The 18,861-nt window shown below is 41.9% G+C and overlaps 3 protein-coding genes across 8 annotated transcripts; 1 reads left to right on the forward strand and 2 right to left on the reverse strand.

Moving 5' to 3' along the window:
* Positions 1-1,036: 1,036 nt before the first annotated feature.
* On the reverse strand, positions 1,037-6,318 carry pcare1 (photoreceptor cilium actin regulator 1). The gene is made up of 2 exons (XM_035167267.2): positions 2,555-6,318; positions 1,037-1,836 (listed from the first exon to the last, which is right to left on the reverse strand). Exons 1-2 carry the CDS (start codon positions 5,923-5,925, stop codon positions 1,713-1,715), a joined length of 3,495 nt encoding a protein of 1,164 aa, XP_035023158.2. The 5' UTR covers positions 5,926-6,318; the 3' UTR covers positions 1,037-1,712.
* Positions 6,319-7,279: 961 nt separating this feature from the next.
* spdya (speedy/RINGO cell cycle regulator family member A) lies at positions 7,280-15,019 on the forward strand. Of its 6 annotated transcripts, none has more exons than XM_035168878.2 (8): positions 7,468-7,578; positions 8,752-8,908; positions 9,945-10,237; positions 10,328-10,386; positions 10,479-10,564; positions 10,667-10,838; positions 11,051-11,412; positions 14,446-15,019. In XM_035168878.2, exons 2-8 carry the CDS (start codon positions 8,763-8,765, stop codon positions 14,450-14,452), a joined length of 1,125 nt encoding a protein of 374 aa, XP_035024769.2. In that variant the 5' UTR covers positions 7,468-7,578; positions 8,752-8,762; the 3' UTR covers positions 14,453-15,019. The 6 variants fall into 6 exon arrangements, with proteins under 6 accessions (XP_035024770.2, XP_035024773.2, XP_035024769.2 ...); XM_035168877.2 differs by having other exon boundaries at positions 7,471-7,578; positions 11,051-11,408; XM_035168879.2 differs by lacking the exons at positions 7,468-7,578; positions 8,752-8,908 and adding an exon at positions 7,280-7,418 and having other exon boundaries at positions 9,940-10,237; positions 11,051-11,408.
* A 4-nt stretch (positions 15,020-15,023) lies between these two features.
* On the reverse strand, positions 15,024-18,861 carry trmt61b (tRNA methyltransferase 61B). The gene is made up of 8 exons (XM_047341766.1): positions 18,707-18,861; positions 17,772-18,605; positions 17,550-17,652; positions 16,796-16,986; positions 16,597-16,688; positions 15,435-15,643; positions 15,266-15,349; positions 15,024-15,171 (listed from the first exon to the last, which is right to left on the reverse strand). Exons 2-8 carry the CDS (start codon positions 18,534-18,536, stop codon positions 15,137-15,139), a joined length of 1,479 nt encoding a protein of 492 aa, XP_047197722.1. The 5' UTR covers positions 18,537-18,605; positions 18,707-18,861; the 3' UTR covers positions 15,024-15,136.

The raw sequence follows: 18,861 nt of genomic DNA on the forward strand, positions 1-18,861 counted from the left end.
TGAGTTCTTAGCCTTTTGGAATCCAACAAGTTTTGTTCAAATTTTGATAGAGATCTATAAAACCATCTGTTTCTTATTAGCAAATTAATGTCAGTGGAATTGAACAGAGACATGAGCATATTTCTGATTCTGGACATTTTTAGAATCCAGCAGCTCTGTGATTAATTTCAATATGGATTAAATTGGTAATTGTTTTAGTAGTAGATTTCTCTGACCAGTAGTCGCACTTCAAAATGGCTCAGTTTAATGTAAATTGAGATAAGGAAGTGCAGCCAATCGTGACTTTATAGCTGGTACCATAAAATGTTAGGTTACTTTTTAATAAAAAGTGGTTTCAATGATTAATTAGATATTAATATTGTTTTTATTTCCTACAGATTGGCTGAAATTACTCCCTTATATTTAGCTTTCATGTTATATGTTGTCTGGTGATTCAATCTATAACACAGCATCATATTTTATAAGTTCTTCATGTGTTTAGTTGTTGCTCTTAACTGTAATGGAGTAAAGTTATAAAGCAGCATGAAATGAAAATATTCAAGTACCTCAAATTTTTACTTAAAGGTTCAGTGTGTAGAATTTAGTGGTGACGTTTCATGTTGCAGCTGAACACCCCTCACCTCACCCTCCCCTTGCAAACATGAAAGAGAACCTGTGGTCACCTTCAGTTGTCATAAAAACTCAGAAGGTGTTTAGTTTGTCCAGTTTGGGCTACTTTAAAAAACATGGCGGCCTCTGTAGAGAGGACCTGCTCCCGATGTAAATATTAAGTATTTAAATATAAAGGGCCCATTCTAGGGTAAAGAAACAAACTTTTTTACAATTTAGATGAAACACAATAATGAAAACATCACTAGGATTATTTTATATTTCATTTCTGCTAATAGATCCTTTTACCTAAATCTTACACACTGAACCTTTTAGTACTAAAGTAAATATACTTTTTACCATTTCACGACTGTGTAAGATAGTAGTTCCAACCACATCAATTGCTGTCAATTGCTATTAACAAAACACACAAATTGGTCATGTGAACTAATTGTTAGTGTCTTTTATTAATAAACAAATAGCAAAAAGTAAACGTGAAAAACAGAAAAATAAGAATTGGTTACTTTTACTTTTCTTTAAGTTAATGGCAGACAGATATTGTTTTAGATTGCAGCAAATGACAATAGAGAAAATGGCATCTCATTGAAAATAAATAAAAACAATATATTAAAAATCACATGGTATTACATTATTGACAATGACATTATTGCATGAACCATTCACTTCCAAAAAATCCACGAGACAAATCTTGGAAATGGTTTCTGCAAAGGCTGTGTATGTATGAGATGTATTTTACTGGTTTTCCTGAGGCTGGAACCTTTTGACCACTGTGCCACCAAGACTCTAAATAGTATCTGCATTTTGATGATGTAAACACTGATCTGAATGAACTGAAAGCATGAGTGAATGTATTTCTGAAATACATGCTATGCAAAAATAGAATCAAAAGCATATATATGTAACGATACAGTGAAGTTTAAATTAATAAATAAATAACATTGAAACACAATTTAATTATATGTGAAGTGGAGGTGTGCGACCACAACAAGTGGATAGAATTAGCTCTCGGTCTATTCTCAGTGGAGTAAACACCATCACCATCACCTTAAATCCTTTGTAAAGCCTGCTAATCCATAATCCCACTGGCCCTTCATTGGCCTCCTTTAGTCTCTGTGAAAGGCCTGACCAACAACACACAGATCCGGGTGTGATGCAGAGCGTGGTGTAGCTCCGAGGTCTGATTGGCTGCCCCATAAGTCAGCGTACCTGATTGGCTCATCGTCCAGCCTAGAAGAATGAATACAGAATGTTGTCAACAGCAATTAAGGAAGTAAACCAGGTGGAGTTGTGCCATATATGATCATGAGTGGTGCATCACTGTGATTAGCAACGTGAATTCACTCAGTTACTTTATAAAACGGCCACATCAGTGCTAAATCCTGTAAAACTGGACATTCAATGTTGTACTTTATACTGGGAAAAATACTACATTAATGTTGCATTCAAAATTAATGCAGTCTTAAATACAGCAGTGACAAGATAAAGTAGTGGAGTAGTGGCATTCACTACAACTTGAAAACAGGACATCTTGAATTCCAGCTTGGCCTATGGCAAAAAAAATCATTGATAGATGATGTACTAAAGTAATGTAAAAAGTATTGTCAAATCAGTTAAACTCTTTGAATAAGTTTCTTTGGCAACTGCATTTGCTTATTTCACACAGTCATGTCAAAGTTTAATAGTTATTAACTTATTGTATTGGGTTCGTACAGTATTTTCCTACTTCTTCCTGAAAACCCCAACATTAATGAGTGAGTAATTGAGAGCTGAACTGAAGTGATTCGCCATTTGTCCTCACAATTAGTACAATATTGTGCATAATAGGGAAAAATCAACAAGAATAGTTTCCACTCGATCTATAATTTTTCAGAAACTTTGTATAAAACTAAGGGACATGGACAAGGATGCTATAAAGAAAGATTAATATGAAAAACAAAACACTCACCCCTGTGTGCATATTGCTGGCTCACTCCCACAAGTCTCAGCCACAGAGACACCTGGTGATCTTGGTGGTAAACTTAGACTTGGCCTTTGGTCTGAATGACTACGTCTGATGAATGGTCGAGGTCCTTGAACACATACAGGAAACCTTCCACGATTTCCCGAAGGACGTGAGACAAAAGACACCCCGGTAGAGATCCATGCTTGAGGGGGTCGGGGAATGGAGGCTTCAAACAGGGATGGGGACACAGGGCAGAAGACTGAACGAGCATTACTGATCATCCGAGCACTAGATGAGTCTTCACTGCTGTTCTCTCTTGACCATCTTTTTAATTTTGGTGAGGCAGGTGGAGATGGTGCTTTGAAAGGGTACGAGGAGGTTGAGTTTGAGTTTAAGATGTTCTTCCTTGTAACAGGTGGGCTGGGGAGCCTCCTCTGAACTGCTGGCGATGTGGGGAGTTCCCTATTAACTGGGGGGCTAGTTGAAGTTGGTGGAGTAGGTTGCCTTTTACAGTTATGGGGACTAGGAAACCTTCGATATAAGCTGTTTGGCGTAGAAGGTGTGGATGGTAACATTCGACTCCTAGACTTAGTTGGGGTGGAAGGTGGTTGGCTATTGACTACTGAAGAGGGAGGCAATGTGGACACTGTAGTGTTGGGTCCAGGCACGGATAGGTTGCCAGCATCTTGAAAGTCTACTAATCCTTCTTGACTGGAAGGTGGATTGTTTTCTAGATAACTTGTTGATGATCTCTCTATCTGAGAGTTTGAAGAGTGTCTTAGGGGTATAATCTTTCTTGCTTGATGGTGAAAAGCATCATTTTCTTTTCCTGGGTCTGCCTCCAGTTGGGCAACTTGTTTGCTAAAGTTTGATGGAGTAGACGTGTCCTGTTGGTCTGCTCTAGCATGAGAAACAACCTTTGAAGCTTGTGGCAAGCCTCCTTTGCTTGGCAGCACTGTCACTGACTGAACTGAGGCCCTTAATTTTTGTGATACAACAGTCCTTTTTAACAGAGGCGACTTGCCAACTTTTGTTGCCCCATCATCTGCTTTACCAGTTGTAAGATTATTGGCACCCTCAAAGGAATTGTCCATTAATACTTCCAGTGGAGGCGGGGGAAGACTATCCAGATCTAAATCATCAGTTTTCTCAGATGAGATGTATTCATGCCTACATCTAGCTAACCCAGCACTTAGCACGGCTTCCATATTTCCTAAACCAGGTAACACAGGAACACCACACTTTCGTACTCCTACGAGAGGCCCTAGAACTTTAGGACTATCAAGTTCCTCTATTCCTTGAGTAAAGGTATCAATCAGTTTTTTGACTGAATTCCTGCCTCTGTGAAGTCCTGATGATGGCCGTGGTGATGAAGGAGGGCTAGGGGGTGGGGTGGCTTTTATGGGACCCTTGTGTAGTTTTTTGTTCTTTTGTATATTGTCTTCCACAACACTGGTTCCTGACGTTTTTTTATTGTTGCTCCTTATTAAGTCCACTTTGCCTTTAAGTGGTTGGGTACTGCTGTTCTTTTCTAAGGATTGCAGTTTGCGATTTATTGCTGGCGACTGTGCTGGTGAGCTTCCTTGATTTTGCTTAGATGGAGCTGTCCTTGCGTTTACTCCTGTTTTGCTTTTACTCATCCTCTGCAACCTCTGGTTTAAATCCTTCTGAGTCCTTTCTAGTTCGAGCAGAGTAGGATCTTCACCTTTGCTCCGTAGGGATTCTGCTGACCGGGAACGTTGCTGTCTAGCCACTGTGGTCTTTTTTACTAATGCCTTCCGAACAGGTGCTGCTGATTGAGGCCTCCTTGGAGATCGTTCCTCCTCATCTGTCCAATGGCGTCTACTGGTTTTGGGACTGCCTGCTACCTTTGATTTGGCACCAGCATTCTGTGATGGGACAAACTGTATCCTACCACTTATAGCATTTTTCATTTTGAGAGTCATTTCTACATTTTGAGGATTCTCTATGCGCTTTGGGAGTAGGCGACGGGGGTGCTGTTCTGGTTCTACCGGTGAAGAATTTGATCGCGTTCTAAACCTTACATGAACTACTCCCATGCCTTTCTCCACTTCCTCGTCATCATCATTTTCATCTTCCTCCCCATCATCTAAAGAGACTGATCCTAGTAATGAATCTCTTCGGTCATTAGCCATTATGGTGCATGTAGAATCGAGTGAGTTGAGTGAGGTGAGGGAAACACTTGGACTTATTTGACTTAGACACTTTTGCCTTGACACTCCTTGTGTAATGTTAATGTAGGTGTGTCCGATAAGACTAACAGGTGTAGTTCTATTTGTTCCAGTGGACTCACAACTCTCTCGTCTATGGCGTCTATCAGATCCAGCAAGCGATTCACTCTCAGCCCCAATGCCACTGTCCTCACTTAGCAGAGCAGAGTCCTCTGGCCCAGGCTTGCGCAGAGAGGCCATTTCAATACGAGATAAGAGTTGCATTAGCCTAGTCTCTACTGTACGTTTGACTTTCAGTTTCTCCTCTAAAAGCTCTGAAACTGAGGCAAAGTACTCCACTGCCTCCTCCAAAGCAGAATCCCCGATTCCACCAACAGTCTGGCTTACATTTCGCATTCTCTGTGTGGTGTACTGAAGCAGCTGCTGCAACAAATCCGGTGGGGGCTCACTATTAGCAGAGCCAGACTTCAGAGGTGGAGAAGATGAAAGATTTTTCATTTGACTTGTCCAAGCAAGATGTTGTCCATTTTCTTTTAAAACTTTTTCTCCCTCATCTGCTACCTCTTCCAGGCCCTGAATTATTTCCTCGTAGCGTAGGGCCATAAAAGCAACCATAGGCTGCACAGAAACCTGAGTTTGGGTTGCTTGTTCCAAAAGTCCAAGCAGAACATCATACTTGTTTATACTTGGATTTAAAAAGGCATAAGCAGCTTGGTGAGCTTTTACCAGAGGTTCTGGGAAGTCCACTTTATTCTCTGCAGGTAGCTTGTCTTTGTCTTTCTTTTTAAGAACTTTCCCACCCCTGTTTTTCTTTGGTTTTCTGCCAGTCTTTTTCTCGATTACATCCTGCGTGTCATTATTTTTCTCTTTTCTGTGGGACACAGTGTTGTTGTCCATTCCTTGACTCCCCAGTTTATCCATGTTTACTGCCTCTGGTGCAAAGTCAGTAACAGATCTCTTTTTTTGTGGTGTCATATGTGCCTCCTTCTGAAATACCTGGGTCTGTTCAGTTGTCTTCCACTCCTTTGTATCCACATCTGTAGGTATAGCTGAATTTCGAAGATTTCCGTCTTCAAGCAGGGACTGTCTGGGGCTTTCTTGAGGTGCAGCCAGCAGCATTCTGCTCCTCCTCAGGGAACCCAGAGTCCCAAAATTGTTACCTTTGGATGGTGTGCAGCCCATTTTAAAAGTTTTTTAATAGAAGCAGATTTGTACGTCCTCTTGGAGACTCCAGCACTGCACAGCCGACAGTGTGGTAAATGATGGAAAGAATAGTCACAGTCCTTAGCCACCTGCTGTATCTGTCAGTTTTAGGTGACTGAGGTTGTTGAATCTGACAAGAGCCCTTTCCAGGAGAAAGCTGACAAAACAAAATGTTGATAAATCCATTTTACAAATCCCTTCCAGCAGTCGTAGATAGGCAAAATATATTCCCATATAAGTGGTTATGTTTATAAAAACAAATCCTTGTTGTGTGCTCTGAACCATCCCTCTGTATCTTGCAAAGAACAAGCAGCTGAGAGGATTAGTGGGGCTTTCAGTGAACTCCTCAGCGTGCACACATGTCATGTTAAAGCATACAGAACTCACCTACTTGTAAGTCTGTAAGCTCATTTGTGTAATGAGGGCTGGCCTGAGGTGGCTTTTTATAGCCGACAAAACAATATCCTCCCATGTAGAACTTGTATCAACCCCATGATAATAAATGTGAAAGTCTATCAATTGTGCTACAAAACATGCATTTATAGTTGTGTTCTATCATCATCTTTATGATATGGAAACAACATTATGTAACTATAAATTTGTTAATGGACAATTGTGGTTACATTGGCCATATTACCCAAAATGCCTAAATTGCTGTCATTCAGTTATATTTGGAGATTACGTGATTGTCTTTTCAATTCTAAATATAGCATCAGATCATTGGAGCAGTGAGGCTTTTAAAATAACACAAACTACTGCCTCTGGGTGTGCGGACAACAACTGAAATAGAAAACGAAAAAAGACGATAGTAATCTTTGTTGTTGGGACTTTCTTTTTAATTCTCTAAAGAAAATGACAAAAGATGAAATCAAATGACCAGGATCAAATCAAACTGTATTGGGATTGACTTATTTACGTATTATATATTAATTTGTGACACTGTCACATCACTAGCCTACATCCAGGGCCATCTCTCTAATTTTGTGCGTCAGACAAAATTTCTGCTGGCATTCTGAGGGGGCTGACTTTTTTTTTTCATTCTAAACTTTTACAACATTTACAATAATTTAACAGTATGTATTTCAAATATTACTTGAATCACCATCTGCTCTGTGTCCTGCTATCATCACAATATGTCACTTGTTCATGCACAATACTCCTTATTATGTATTATCTTAGGTATGAGGTAGAATGGAACCTGATTATTCATACCAGGTCTTTCATTTGTGTACTGGGGAGCAGGTGTTACTTTCGACTTTCTACAACTTTGCATACACATTTTAGGCTTCCACCAAGAGAAAGGAGGTTGTGTGAATCTTTTGTAGCAGGAGGGTCAGGACAGGCTTCATAGAGACTCATTAACCTCAGCATTAATAAAATGTCATAGTCACAGCAACACTGTAGAGGTTTGTTCAGCCTCTAAATATCAAGGAAACCAATGCAAAACAATCCTTCTTCGTTCGCTGATGCTGGTGAGCAACTGAAACTGAAACTAACCCCTGTTTTCAGACATTTTGTGGCTCAGCAGTTCGCTCCCTCTCAGAGGTTTCAGGGTTTTAATGCACAGTGGGTACATTTAAACAGTTGTCATTCCAGGAGCAAACATCGGGTTGAGAGACTACCTAAGACAAGGTAGGAAGCCATCAGTGACCTTACTTTTAGGGTAGCCTATAATTGTTTATCATTATGCGCTTTCTTTTATAAACCTCCCAAGTCATCGAGTGCATGACTTCAATTGTTAAGTATCTTGATAACTTATGTGTTTAATCTTATATAGTTGTGTGGGTACATTAAATGTGGTGCCAGAAAGTGGAAAAGCAGCAGGTCAGTGTGTCCCAGCAGTGTGTTCTTCTACAGCAGGGTTCAATCCAAATTCAGTCAACAACTGCAAGAATATTGCAATAATAGTTTAACTATATTTATTGTGAGTGTTCACATTGAATGAGTGTTCTCATAAAGAATAAATGTCTAATGCCAAGTAAAAAATAAAAAATACATTACAAAAAGACTTTTAAAGAAATGTTCTTAAATGTATTTTATACGTGTAAATTAAGCTTACCTTTTGGTTTTCACTCACAATCTCAACAAACTGTTAATTGCTAATATCTCTGTAGCCTGCTCTCAGTATCAGGTGTAAAGTGCGGTGTGAGCTGTAGTTTTTCAACAATGTCGCACAATGGAAGTCAGTGATAGACTCTTAAAAGTAGATCAGAGGCAATTAAAAAAACTCCCTTTTCATTTAGGCCCCTCCAGCTAGTGGTGCCCCTAGATGGCCTATTTTAAACTAAGTTTTGATTGTATTCTCATAAATTATGACTTTTCGCATCAAATTATTACTTTATTCTCATAATATTATAACTTTTTCCCCAATAAATTACAACTCTTCTCCAATAATTATATTATCACTCTATTCTCGACACGAGAATAAAATTATATTACAAGAAAAAAGTTAGCATTAAATATTAATTTTAAAATAATGAAATCATCATATTATGAGAAAAAACTCATAATTTTTAACTCATTTTAGAGGGGGTATATTCATATTCTAACTGTACTCTTGTAATATACGACTTTATTTTCCAATCCCCCTTTAAGTGGCTCTGATACTTTGTCTATAATACTCTCTATATAATACTGTCTATAATACTCTTTATATAATACTGTCTATGATACTCCGTATAAAATACTCTGTCTATAATACTCAATATTCAATCCTCCGTATATAACACTATCCATATAATACTGTACATATAAACGCTGTCTATAATACTCTATAGTAGATGAACCATTAAACTGTTAACACAGAGAGAAACTCAATGCCCGAGAGGGGCGCAAGAAGCGTGCGCGTCCCCGCGTGCAGGTGTGCGAATGGCGCGGATCCAGGAGCGCGTCCTCGAGGCAGCGTCTACCCCTGTGGCCTGAGGTGCGAGTCCGAGTCCGTGGAGCTCATCGGTCCGTGGAGGTGATGGATGGTTTCTTTACTCTCGTTAACACATGTGAACGATGGTGTTTCTGCTCGCTGTTGTCCCGGACATGTTTTCCTCAGCTTCTTCTAACAGTGCCTGCTCTTAGTTAACTCTCCTGTCACTCAGGTTTAGTTGCTGGTTTCTTTCTCCGCTTCGTTCCACTGGAGTTTGAAACAACCCCCGCGGAGGTGAGGACGTGTTTGAGGTCTGTCTCGAAGTAAACCTTCGCTTCTCCCGCAGCTAATGTCCTCACTTTACTTTATATGACACTTAACTTCCTGGTTGAGTATTGAGTCCTAGATCGCACACAGCGTTCGCACTGCGATGAAGTAAAGTCCGAGTTAGCGTCTTCGAGCTGGGCAGCAGTTAGCTGTTTAGCCTGCTAGCTTAGTGTCTGCTCGTCATGGTGAGCTCAGGGCTAAACAGACTGAAGTCGAATGACAGAACAGCTCGTATCTCCACCGAGGTCCCACAGTCCCCCTGAATCCAAACAAGCTGCTCCACATCTCACACGATCAGAGATGTCAGTCCACTCAGTGTGTCCTCATCAAGATCCATGAATTACTCCCTGGGGAAACTGCCATAATCCAACATCTATGAAAACCTGTATGTTTTTTTCCTACATCTTTATTCTAGTGCGTGGTCTTTAAGTTTCACCTCGGGATTGTGTAATGCTTTCACTCAAATCTCAGTGCTCACACTCAAATATAACCTGCTTGTGCTCCAGCTTCAGCAATTTCATTTGTCATCACCGTCACCTTCACGTCCCCCAAGATGCAATGGGTCCATTTCCTGACCCATACTGCATCCCTCCACCAAGTTTCCTGGAAATCAGTTGTTTTTGTGTTATCTTGCTTAAAAACTAACGAGCACACAAACAGACGGGGACGAAAACATAACCTTGATGGACGTAACTGTACTTTGTGTTATGCTACACAACTAATATGAGGGACCTGTGGGTTTTCCATCTAAGCCCTTCATGTTGTTTGCTCATTTGTCATCGACCTCTCCTCTCATCCCCTCTCAGAACAGACCTCACTCCTGCTCTTCCTCCGCTGCTCTACACTGCAGTGCAATGAAGCACACACACAGGTGTTGCCAGACCCCTCCCTCAGTAACCGTCCGGGTCAAACCCAACAGCGCTCACACTCTCCAAATCAGGAGAGGTCTTCGGTTGAAAAGAGCCAACGGCCAAGACGCCCAGGGCCCCTCCGGGAAGAGCACGCCGAGCCGGCTGCAGGATGGGACGCGTAAGGCCAGAATCAACTTGGCTCCAGCTATTGTCGTCCAGCGTCAGGAAATGGCGTCATACTTCAGACTTTTTGGTAAATAGTGATAAGATAAATGACCTCTTTAAAGTCCAAGTGATTAATTGTACTTTAAAAAGCTGATTTTAAAAATGAATCTGTTTACAGACGATGACCTCATTCAAGACTTCCTGTGGACGGACTGCTGCCGCAAACTGACAGACAAGGCAGGAGCAGTTATTTGGCTTCAAATTCTTTCCGAAGCTTTACGTTGCTCACTGTGTACTGACTCCCAATCTGTCTCTCTCCAATTCATCAGTACCTTCTAGCCATGACCTTTGTGTACTTCAAAAGGGCCCGCTTCACTATTGCCGAGTACACCAGGAAGAACTTTTTCATCGCACTGTAAGTTTTGGAGGATAAGCAAACGCTTTGCGCCGCTTATTTTTACCCCTCATGGCTGATTTGCTGGCAGGAATGAAACCAGCTCATTTGCTCCATCTCTAGGTATCTTGCCAACACCATGGAGGAGGACGAGGAAGAGGGCAAGTACGAGATTTTTCCATGGGCGCTGGGCAAGAGCTGGAGGATGCAGTTTCCCCGCTTCCTCAAGCAGCGAGACAAGCTGTGGGTTCGCATCGAGTACAGAGCGGCTGTCAGCAGGCGCTGCTGCGAAGAGGTGCACACAAGTGAAATTGCCCGAGGAGACTGATAAATGGTGTTTCCCGGTGAATTATTTTTAAGGGTCTTGTTTTTGCTGGACAGGGCAATATTTATTTCTTTGGGTTAATGCCAGATATTTGATCTATGTTGTGTTTTTTGCAGGGATATTTTTGTTTCTGAATCCATATATTTCTTGCCTGCGTCTCTCTCTCTCTCTTACCTTGTTAGGTGATGGCCATTGTGCCCGCTCACTTTGTGTGGCAGCGGGAGCGATCAGAGCACCACAGCGGAGCCCAGCGACAGTACAGTGACAGAGTCAACATCAGTATCCCCCGTGGACCCTTCGCCTCCCCAGTCACCTGCGTCCTCTGTCACCACAGCACCAGGTTAGACCCAGACCTGGGCTCCTCCCATCCCAACAGAGGATCTCCTGCACAGAGCCCCAACGCCACCTATCCAGACCCGTTCACGGCCTTGCTGACTTTGGAGACCACCCCGCTCAGGGCTGCAGCCTCTGGCAGGAAGGCGGCAGAGACTAAAAGCCACGTCCAGCCTTCCTCCTGCTGCTGTGCTGAGGGGGTTCCTAGTAGGTATCACTAATCCAGATGTGCTTCTCCTCCAACCTCTAAAATCAGGACATAGTCGCACACTGACGAAGCCCTGATTGTGACCTCAGTACTGTGTAGGTTATTCCATTATTCAGTCACATATTAACCCTATATCCTGGAAAAGCTAGGAAGAGCAGGCTACACTTTGATATTATGTAACCGATACTACCCACACATCATTGGTCATGTTTATTACAGTCCTGTGCAGGAAGTGTGACGAGGATTTCAACAAATAAGATGAGATCAACTTTACTGATACCACACCTGGAAAATTAAAAGACGAAAGTCCACATGGAAATATAAAAAATAGAAGAAAATTGAAAAATAATTAAAGATTTTATAAAGAAATAGAAATTAAACCAAAAAAATGTAAATTCAATAAAAGTATTTATACAGTATTTGTACATTATGTATGAGATATTGAAATAGGCATATACATAATACGATAAATAAATTACCAACACTAAACCTTTTAAGGTAAAAGGCCTAAGATTATTTTCTTTTCCTGTTACTTGGCAGAGGCTGACCCAGTCTGAAACATCGTATTCAAATATAGTTTTTTCACCAGGCAAACAGATATATTTCATACAGTTCGATAAAAGTGGGATCTCTGGGATCACAAAAATACCTTTAAAGATAGAGCCCACTGCTGGTCAATGGGACAAAAATACCATTTAGATTCAGGAAGCTCTTTGAAAGTACCTTAAAGTAGAAATAATGATTAAAAAGTATCTCCCCCCCAGCTCAAACTGTGGAAAGTTAAAAGGCTCCAGAACCTGCAGGAGCCATAAACTACACCTTTCTCTTACGTTTTAATGGAGCAGCTGAATGTTGTTTGCCACACACTTTCACAGAGTAGACGAGGTTGAATAACTAAAGCAAAATAATAAAATGACAGAATGACACTCAGAGTTGATGATGCACATCTTCATGAAATCGTCACCACTGGCTTTCAGGTTTTAATATGAGTTTAAGGGAGCATCTGTCTCCAGCAGCCTTATTATCAATCAGGCTTTACTGTCTGAAACTTACTTGCCCCCAGTAACTGTAGACTATTAACTGCACATTAAGCTTTGTTTTTTTCACAACATGCAATTCCAACCATTACACAGTTTTTGTTCTTTAAACTTGTAGCTGCTGCTAAAGAGACATTTCTATGGAAATCTTTTTTTTTTTTTATTTGGAAATGGAGCCCTGGACGAGAACGAGTGGAAACATTTCCACCTCCTATTTCAGGGAGTCTGTGTGTGTCGATGTGATTCAGGTGGATTACACCTGTGACGAATTTCACAGAGCAGGATTAGGAATTCAAACTGAAAAGATTGTGCTATATCCCGGCGAGACAGATTTCCAATTCGCAGAGCATCAGTGTTATGTTTGGGGATAGGATTTATTCCAGCATATTAATGACCCCCTATAATTCGGATTTGGAGCATTTTCCATGTTTCTTTTCAAAGGTATCTTGTTACCAGTGTCTGCTTAGGGAGACTCCTCACTGGAATACATTTGTGTGCCCAGTATAAACCCTGAAATGGAGTCTCTTTGCCAGGCTGCTGCTGCTGCTGCTCTCTTCTTCTGGTAATATTTGGACATTTAACAATTTCTTTTAGTGTTTTTTAAGACTGGCACCATACATTTACTGAGGAACACCTGTACACCCGCCTATTCATGCAACTATCCAGTCAGACAATCATATGGCAACAGTGAAGTGCATGAAATCATACAGAGACAGGTCCGGAGTTCAGTTAATGTCCACATTTAACATCAGAATGGGTCCGAATCTGACATCAACAACATGAATGGACCCAAACTGCCTCGTGTCAATAGTTCAGACTGGTGGTGGTTGGGTAATGGTGTGCGATGTGGATGTGGCCCCTTTAATACCAATCAATCATGGTGTAAATGCCGTGGTTCATCTGAGTGTTGCTGCTGATCATGTGCATCCCTTTATGGCCAGTTTACCATCTTCTAATGGCTAATTCCACCATGATAATCCATCATGTCTGAAACTGGTTTCATGATCATGTCAATGGGCTCAGCAGCACCCAATACAAAGTGGCATCAGGCACCAAGCAGATTTTGCTAGTTCTTTGCTAGTTTTAGATGAACGCACTTCCACACAGTGTATGTCGTTCTTAAACTGAGGTGTGGTCAGGTGCATAGTTATCTTGAGGGAGTGCAAAGCGATTGCATCATTAGCCTGATCTGAAGTCAGTGGTGCAGTGTTTCACTGTTATTTTAAGGGCACCTTATTGTGATGATAAAATGCACCTACATAGACAGATGCACAATGCATTTACACACACTCAACACACTGATGTCACACACAGATGGTTCTGCTCGTGTGCTTTCACTTTGCACATGAACAGATCTGTTTACTCTGCAGAGAAGTGTGTGTCTGTCTTACTACCTTTCTAATCCACCATTATTATATCAGTTAGCCAAGGTGCAAGCATGTTTGGGGCTCTGATTGGTTTATTGCCCTTTTCACCCTAAACACACCCATGGGTAACTTAACTTACACCCTAAATGTGTTTACACCATGCACTTAAGACCAAAGGCTTGACAGCATGGATACTTGACCCAAGCACGACGGGTCCCAACAGGCTGAGCTGGGTTCGGACCAAAACTTTGAAATTATATTTGGGTTCGGGTCTGTCATTTTGGCTGCTCTGTTTGTTTACACTGCACACGTCTCTAATCAGGATAACGGGCAATAACCAGTCAGGGACGATGTGTTACAGAGGCGTTGGTATTAAATAAAATAGATCCCTCCAAGTTCAGTGAAATTCAGTATTGTCACCAGGTGTGAATCCAGTGACTCAAACACATTTAGGGTGTCGCTGAACAGGAGATTTGTAGCATAAATAAATGTGAAGCTGACAACTGCAGCAGTGACGTGATAGTCATGTCAACATGGAGCAGAATCTCAAACGACTTGTTGAGTCCATGCCACAAAGAACTGAGGCTGCGTGGTGTTCCTAACTACATGCGTCTGTCTTCCCTCTCCGTCAGGGGATGAGTCTTCCTGTGGATCTACTCTCGACACCTCTATGAACTGGATCAGTGAGGAGTAGAGCGTCGCCCCCGCCGCAGTTTTACTACGTCCCTCTTTATACCAACGAAGAAGTTGGGTGAATTATCTTCACTCCTCTTTAAGACTTAAGTAAAGGCCTGAATCACAAGTGTAACTTACCAGTTTGTGCTGAGTTCATCACAACTGCTCAGTACAAAGTTGACAGTTCAAGTAATAATAAGAGCCAGTGTAATTCCAGTCGTCATATTCTGCATTACTTGCAGTCAGATTAATGTAATACGCCAAAGAGTATTATTGTAAAGGTTTGTTCAACCTGCACTGAGTTTCTGCTATTTATTTATATTTATATACATATATATTTATTTGTTATTTATTTACCAAAGCACTTTTTTGGACAACCAGATTGGGGGGCTTTTGAATGAATTGAAGTTTCGCCACACAATGTCGCTCACTGTACTGGAATTCTGTTGGGTGTGTGTTTTGTGATGTTTGTGTTTCGCTTAAATGATACAACACTGTCTGTTGAGTTTTCAATAAAAGGTTGAACTGGAATGAGTCTTTTTGAGATTTGTTACTAACACATACACTGATGTCGCAACATTTGTTTTATTTTACAGATTATTTACAGTAGGGATAGAATATTAAATCATTCTCATCCAGGACTCCCAGCTACTGACCACACTTCCTCAGTTTCACCAGGAACGCTGAAAATAGAAAAGTAGACAATGATCATTTATGTGCGTCATCATCATTTATAACTCTTTACATTGGGACTGTGGAAGTGTAATAACATCTGACCTGTGTGGCTTAATTGTACAGGGTGAGGTCTGGCGATGTAAGGAACACTCCCGAAGGCTGGACGTCCACCTGTGGTCAACTCTTCTGTAACATCAGTTAAATGTCCAATTTAGGAAATGTTAAAAAACATCAGGGTCCACATCAAAATGCTGTGTTTTCTTAAAGTCACCTTTGTCAGTTTCATCTGTCGTCTCCTCGTCCTCCTCCTCACTGGGCTCTTCATCCAGGGGAGGAGGTTTCCTGGTGCAGAACTGGCCGTTTTTCTGCAGGGCCGGGGCCACCAGCCAGTGTCGCACTGGAACCTCCATGATGTGTTCACACAGCAAAGGGAGGTGCATACAGCGGAGGCCCTCCAGCAGGTCAATAACCTGTGTTATACTGGGTTACAGGGGAAAAGTCAGGAAACAGGTAAATGTTCTTCTGTTCCTGCAGATGTGAGACAATTAGCAACAAAAATGAACTATAATGTGTTGATTTGGCTTTAATTTTAAACAGGAAGCAAAGAAATGTATATTAATAATAAAACACACTTACACCTGTGCTACTAGACACTTGTAGAAAGTTATACTGTTTAAATCTGTTTCAAACTAAACTATGTTTATATCTGTACGGACTGAATATGTATTAAGATTATAAGGGAATGGTTTGTAGAGGACATTCAACTTAAATTGAAAAGTGGGAGACTCCTTTGGTTATTTCTTTTAAAAAGAAATCAATGCGATCACTCTTATGAACCTGGGCCTAGATTCCACATTCTTTAAAAGAGCAAAGCACAGAGGACATATAATATTGGATCAATAGAATCGCATAATGTGACGTCCATGTACTTTACTTTCTTGTTCATATTTCTACTCTGACAGCTAGAGTTCAAATCTACCTATAAAATAAGGTGGATTTTTACTGTTCATTTCCCAAAAGTAGAGCAGATAAAATTAGCTTCACTCCATGTACATTAGGATTTTTTTTGTTTGCCTTTTTAAAAGTCTGTACTTTCACATGTCATGGAGTATGATGAGTGTGGCACTGCTACTTTTAACCCAATCATATTAAAACTTCTTCAATCACTGGTAACTAGAGAAAATAATATAAGCAACAGTTAACCATAAAAACACACTGAAGAATCACTCTGTACACAAGTACATGATGTGTGGTATCAATCTACTCTGCTAACTCACAGGAGGAAAGATATTAAGTGTATTTCTTAAGATATTAAACGGTTTCTTAAAGGAACTTTGTATAAACTACATCGCGCAAGACGTGACTGCCTCGTGTCTTCCACCTTTTTTAGGCTCTATTCTTAGACCTGAAGAAAGACATGATGAGATACACACTTGGCGAGGTAGATGGCACATACAGCTCCAGGGTACAGATGTGGAATCACAGTGGGTAAAACCAGGTGAGGGTTCATCAGGTCCAGAGCCACCTGCAACAGACATAATCCATCAGCTGAGTGAGCCGGTGTCATTTAATGTAAATCCCACAGTTCATGCAATGCTCTATAGTTGATTACAATACTGTAAACATTCTGACCCCGTGGAATGCCTGACCAGCGAGCAGCGAGGAGGCCGTGCAGAGGTCAGCGGTGTGAAACCGGACGTTGTCGGGCCACTCCTCCCCCCGACGCAGGCTCCATGACGTCCTCCAGCGTTTGTAGTTTGTTACGGCTCTCTTATGGTGGTCCTCCCTGACCTCCACACTCAGCACGCTGCCCTTAGACCCAACTGGGGAAAACGAGAGCAAAGTGTGATCAAATCCATTCTGCACACTCCACACAGACATAGAATATGCTCCACATCCAGCAGCTTGACTGACAGAACTATGATAACCTTTTACTGGATGTGACAGTTAGTCAGCAGGAAACCGGAACTAGAGATAATGGGACATTTCACCTCAACCACTTGCCTTCATCACATATACTAAGTGATAAATTGTAATAAAAAAAACCTGCTTTTGAATAGAGCACGAAAATGATTTTAATAGTTTGTACTGAGGATTCTTTCTTCAATACAGGCACCTGGAAAAGCCTGAGAATAAGAACAATATTCTGACATTTATCGTGATAATCACCGATATAATATCAGTACACTATTTTTGGCCGCATCTCCCAGCCCTAACGTTACTTGTTTTTTAAAAATAATTCCTTTAATCCAACACAAGTTTCTCTTTCAGGAAACAGCAAAAACATCCTGGAAACATGAAACTTTCACTGTCATGCGTCAACCTCTTAAGGTGCTTCCACTTTAATGGTGGACAGACAAAAACAGATGGTTTAGCGAACACAGACCTGCTCTGGACAGAAACAGAGACATGGCCCCGGATCCAGAGCCTGACTCCAGCACACTGTCTCCCTCTGTGACGTCCATCATCAGCAGCATGGTGGATGCGTCCTGGTGGAAACAAGAAAGTTCAAATATTCCAGTGTCTTTGAGAGGAGCATTTTATTCGTGCAAACCCTGAAAACACAGACAAAATGGGACGTGCATTTTGAGAAAGACAACAAAAATACCTTTGGGTAGGCGATGGCAGGCCCCCTCCTCATATACAGCACATAATCCTCCAGGCTGGCACGCCGAATGAGGAAGGGAACGCCCAGGCTCGACTTCAGGAACAGACCCGCAGGCTGCCCGACCATGTCATCGTGCGGGATAAACCCCCAGCTGCTGTGCAGGCGAGTCCCAGTCTGAAGAGTGAACATCTTCCTGAACTCCACCCACCCTTTCTTGTAATACTCAGCGACGAGCAGCTCCCCAGACACAAGCATCTTCTCCCCTGGGAGAGAGGCTGGCGTGCACCTCTCTGAAGGGTTTGGTTCTGCAGCGGCACCAGATGCATGATGGTCATCTGATCCATCCTCTCTAGGTGCCGTCTCAGGATGTCCACTCTGCTCTTGTGGGCGGTGTGTGAGTGACGCCGGTGTGTTGGGGTTGTCCTCAGCTCCCTCCTGGTTCTGCTCTCTGAGCTGCGTCACCTCCGGGCTCAGAGCATCCTGAGGCAGCAGGCTGCTGATCCTCTCCAGAGGGGACAGGGGTCTCCTCCTGCCCAGCAGCGCTTGTCTGGGTGTCGGCTTGGTGCTCGGGCCTGAAGGGTCTGAGTCCTCGCTCCCCTTATCGTTATGTTTCACAGAACCAGTTGAAAAAGTTCTAATCCCACTTCTACTTTGAGTGAGTTTAACCAGTGAGTCCCTGTGTGTGACAAGTCTCTGACTGCCTGTGCAAACTCTCACCAGTCTGTGCACAAACAGAAATCCAGCACTGGGCATGTGTAGAGTCATAACTCCGGATTATAACAGAATGTATAACAGTAAAGGAAATGTCCTGAGATCCCGTTCAGAGAAATAAACCTAGAAAGCAGCTGCCGTTATTATAATCGAGATATATTTCACATTAATAATGATTCTGATTCTGATTCTGATAAACAGCTCCACTAAATACAAGAGCTTACCATGAAGAAAGTTCACCGACTCCTCTCACAGTGTGGTCGTGCACCTCTCATGGGTCTGCAGCTCAGCTGAACCCGGCAGCTTGCACAGACCACAAACTGTGTGGTACAGGCAGAAGGTCACCATGCTGGAAAACACACGCGATCCACGTCATCAC

The sequence above is a fragment of the Hippoglossus stenolepis genome, chromosome 10 (genome assembly GCF_022539355.2).
Source record: "Hippoglossus stenolepis isolate QCI-W04-F060 chromosome 10, HSTE1.2, whole genome shotgun sequence".
Classification (NCBI taxonomy): domain Eukaryota; kingdom Metazoa; phylum Chordata; class Actinopteri; order Pleuronectiformes; family Pleuronectidae; genus Hippoglossus; species Hippoglossus stenolepis.

What these genes read in the sequence shown, in the direction of transcription:
- pcare1 (XM_035167267.2), bottom strand. Translation starts at nt 5,925, where the DNA reads ATGGGCTGCACACCATCCAAAGGTAACAATTTTGGGACTCTGGGTTCC. An exon ending in CCAGCAATATGCACACAGGG is followed by an intron (nt 1,837 to 2,554) that starts GTGAGTGTTTTG and finishes TCATTCTTCTAG; the next exon opens with GCTGGACGATGAGCCAATCA.
- spdya (XM_035168877.2), top strand. Translation starts at nt 8,763, where the DNA reads ATGCCCGAGAGGGGCGCAAGAAGCGTGCGCGTCCCCGCGTGCAGGTGT. An exon ending in GAGCTCATCGGTCCGTGGAG is followed by an intron (nt 8,909 to 9,944) that starts GTGATGGATGGT and finishes CTCTCAGAACAG; the next exon opens with ACCTCACTCCTGCTCTTCCT. An exon ending in CTGTGCTGAGGGGGTTCCTA is followed by an intron (nt 11,409 to 14,445) that starts GTAGGTATCACT and finishes CCTCTCCGTCAG; the next exon opens with GGGATGAGTCTTCCTGTGGA.
- trmt61b (XM_047341766.1), bottom strand. Translation starts at nt 18,536, where the DNA reads ATGACTCTACACATGCCCAGTGCTGGATTTCTGTTTGTGCACAGACTG. An exon ending in GACAGATGAAACTGACAAAG is followed by an intron (nt 15,350 to 15,434) that starts GTGACTTTAAGA and finishes CTGATGTTACAG; the next exon opens with AAGAGTTGACCACAGGTGGA. An exon ending in TGTACAATTAAGCCACACAG is followed by an intron (nt 15,172 to 15,265) that starts GTCAGATGTTAT and finishes TTCTATTTTCAG; the next exon opens with CGTTCCTGGTGAAACTGAGG.